The sequence below is a fragment of the Trichoderma virens genome (genome assembly GCF_000170995.1).
Source record: "Trichoderma virens Gv29-8 chromosome Unknown TRIVIscaffold_25, whole genome shotgun sequence".
Lineage (NCBI taxonomy): Eukaryota > Fungi > Ascomycota > Sordariomycetes > Hypocreales > Hypocreaceae > Trichoderma > Trichoderma virens.
The window spans coordinates 7,002-11,037 of NW_014013724.1; the positions used below are offsets into that span (position 1 = coordinate 7,002).

At 26.7% G+C, this 4,036-nt stretch overlaps 1 protein-coding gene across 1 annotated transcript; it reads left to right on the plus strand.

Moving 5' to 3' along the window:
• Positions 1–335: 335 nt before the first annotated feature.
• On the plus strand, positions 336–2,006 carry TRIVIDRAFT_216144 (uncharacterized protein; the record flags this gene model as incomplete). The annotated part of the gene is made up of 1 exon (XM_014100815.1): positions 336–2,006. The coding sequence occupies one exon, from the start codon at positions 345–347 to the stop codon at positions 1,818–1,820; it is 1,476 nt and encodes a 491-aa protein (XP_013956290.1).
• Positions 2,007–4,036: the final 2,030 nt, after the last annotated feature.

Consider the following 4,036-nt stretch of genomic DNA (forward strand, 5'->3'; position numbering starts at 1 on the left):
ATCTAATGTATAGGAGCAGGGCCTGTTTTGTAATTATACTAAACTCTTTACAAATTAGTGCTTAGAGGGTAGTTTAGAGGCTTATATTAGTTAATATTTATATATCCTTCTCTTTTGTATGTACAATGCGACTTGATTAACTGATTTACTATCTTACGATAACCGTAAGCAGATCTAGGCTCTATCTTATTTAGGGTTAGTACTTTGTGCCTAGGCCATTATATATCTGACTGACTACAGTATAGAGAAGAGTTCTTTTTTTCTTCTGCATATATATCTTGGCTCACTTTGGCAATTTCCCTGATACTTTACCCTATCCTCTAGCATTTCATTGCCTTGACATCATGTTTACACAACAGCCGCAGCTGACCTCTGAGAGGTCGCTAGATGGCCCTCCTCCTCCAGTTGTTCACATTCCTCGAGAAGTTCGACGCTCAATCAAGGTCAATGAAGCTTACAGTAAAGCTTTGGATGAGCACGGTCCTGTTATTGTTGTCCCTAGGCATGGGCGCAACGAGTACGTCATTGACCACAGGTATGCCCGTGAAGTTCTCACAGACACCGAAAACTTTACCTTTGAAAAGGCAGTCTTTGACCTGCTTCATCTGGGATTCCTGGCAGTATTTGACAATGGCGCCTTTGTCCACGACGTTGACGCCTTGGTGGAAAAGAACGTGCAGCCGCGAATGAATGCGATTATAGACCAAATTTTCCCTGTCTTTCGGGAATATTTTGATCGCTTGGAGGATGAGCTACCCAGTGGTGCGGACGACAAGACGTTCGTTGAGTTTCCGGACATTTTCTATCGGATACAGCTGGCTATAGCACACGCCATGGTTGTTATGATTCTTGGCCAAGCGCATGCCTCTTCCGTCGTCGCTGGCCGCTTTGCAGCAATTGCTATTGCCATGGCTAACATGACGGGAATGCACGAGAATACGCATGAGTGGATTCGCTTCCCGTGGCTCTGGGTCCTCATTAATGGTTTTTCTGCCATCTTCTTCACAATTATACCTCAGTTCTTCTTCTATGTCGCGCCTGCGTTGTGGAAGGCTCGGCACGAGCACTTGGATAATGGGCTAGCTGCACGCCATAGCAATTTTGTCCCCCTCTTTGACATTCTCCTCACAAAGCACTATCAAGGAAAGACTGGTATATTTGCGCTGGCTGGATTCTTCCGTTGCGTTATTCTTTCCATCGGAATCATATTCGCATCCATCCACCAGACTGTGGTTGCTGGTTCCTGGATCCTGGTCAAGCTGACCCAAATGCAAGACGAGTATCTGCCTGCCATCCGCCAAGAATGGGAGTCCGTCAATCCCCCCGGGGAGAACATTACTGTGAACAAATTGAGCAAAATGACGCTGACGGACTCATTTATGCGCGAAGTCCTGCGTACTAAGGGTGACGCCTGGGGTCCCGTGCGACAGACCACCAGGGCTGTTCGAGTCGGGCCATATGTGCTTCCAAAGGGTGCTATGTGCATTGTGCTCATCTCACGGGCCCACCAACATCCAGACAACTACGGTGATGAAGGAAAAGTCTTCGATGGCTTCCAGTGGGACAAGAAGCAACGCCCCGCCGTCCAAGGAAATCATGACTTCCTGACCTTTGGCTTGGGCAGATGGGCATGCCCCGGTCGTCAGTTGGCTATCCACGAGATTAAGATTGTGCTTTATATGTTCTTTTCAAAGTTCGATATCAAGCTAAAGGCTAATACCTTCCGGACTACCAATACTATTAACACCACCGCAGTTGCACCAGATGCCACACTACTGCTAAGGCGAAGAAAAGATACTGACGTCGCAACTGTTGTCTGATAGAGTATTGTATTGCGTCTACTGAAATTGAGAAATATTTTTAGGTGGTTACTGTTACTAAGTAAAATGCTGCGTATGGATGCAAATTGTTATCTTTAGTTTTAGTGGTGGATCATTATAACTTAAGATTATATAGTTATATAAAACACAGGCTTTAGGTTAAATTTTATAAAATAAAAAGCTAAGAGAATATTTATGGTTTTAGTATATATTAAAAAAAGTATTTTAAATGAAATAAACTTTAAAAATTTAACTATTAAAAAATATAATAATAGTAATGTTATATATAAGTATAATATTAATGTTTAACTAAAATAGTTTAATTTATAAAATTTAAAATAAAAGTTTTTAAAATAAACTTAATATAGTATATTTAAAAATAATAAAAAAATTAAAAAAGAATATTTAATAAAAAGTATATATTAATATATATAAATATATAAAGATTTAAAATAATATATATAATTTATTTAAAATATATAAAAATTTAAAAATAGATTTTTATTTAAAATATATATATTATATAGTTTATTTTAATAAATTAAATATATTTTATAACTTTATATTAATATTTAATATTTAAATATTTATTATATTTTTAAACTATTATACTATATTTTAAATTTTATATTATAGTATTTTATTTTTTATATTATAATTATTTATTTTTATATTATAATTATATATTTTTTATATTATAATAAATTTTTTATATTTAAAATTAAAATTTTTATTTATAATAAATAATAAAAGTATTTTTTATTATATTATAAATATTATTAAATTAATTATTAAAATATTAAACTTTTTAATTTAATATTAAATTTAACTTTTATATTAACTTTTTAAAATATTAAATTATATAATTTAATATAATAAAATATTAATTTTAATTATAAAATATTAATTAAATTATATTAAAAAATCTTATTTAATTAATTAAATATTATAAATTAAATAACTTTAAATTAAAATTTAAAACTATAAAAAATATACTTTGTTTAAATATAAAAAGTAAACTGCTTAAAAAAACTAAAATTAAAACAATTATTATTAAATTTTTAATTATTAATTATTAATTAACTTAGTAAATATATACTTTTTCTTTTATAAATAGTTTATTATTTTTTTATATTATTTATTTTTAAAATTTTAATATATTTTCTTTATTATATTAATTATATTTTTATTATAAGTTTTTATTATAATAGTTATTATTTTTACTATAATTATAAATAGTTTTTTATTACTTTTAGCTATTTTAACTATTTCTATATTAGATTTTTAATTAATTATTATAAAAAATTTTTATTTTTATATTATATTATTTTATTAAGTTTTTTAATTTTAAAAAAATATATATAATTTATTTTTTTCCTAAATATAAAAAATAAACTACCTAAAAGAAATAAAATTAAAAAAAGCTTATTTTAATAATTTAGCTTTTATTTAATTATTTTATTAGCTTTTTTAATAATCTTTTTAATTACTTTACTTAGCTTAAGGTTTTTAATACCCTTTAGTTAGTTTAGCTTATATTTAGTTTCACTTAGCTTTAATTATTTTTTTAAGAGCTTTTAATTATAGATTTATAATTTTATTAATTATAGACTTAGTTATTTATTTAGCTATTTTACGGTATATAGTAAACTTAATAGGATGTATTTTATTTTACTAAAGATAATTTTTTTTAAAATAAATTGCAACTAACTTGCGGCTATTATAGCTTTATGAAGTTTATTTGTTTTACTTAAGAAAAAGTGGTTAGGTTATTTAATTTCGTTAAGTTATTTAAAGTGTAAAATTTATTTTTAAATAAAATTATTACTGTCTTTTATAATTTAATAAATTAATATAATAGTCTTTTTTTATTAATTAAGTTATTAAACTATAATTTAAAGTTTATTATATTATATTTAAACTTTATTATTTAGGCTTTTTTATATATATATTTTAAATTTAATTTTAAACTTTAATAAGTAATTATATTTCCTATATTTTTACTAATAGTATAGTTTAAATTTTTAAAGTTTAGTTTAATTAACTATTATTAATTAAATTAAATTATAAATTAATTTTAAATTTTAAACTAAAAGCTAAAGTATAACCTTTTATTAAATTACTTATTATAGTATTAAACTTTTTATTTTAATATTAAATTTAACTTTTATAATTTATTTTTAAAAATTATTAGTATTATTATTATTTAATAAATA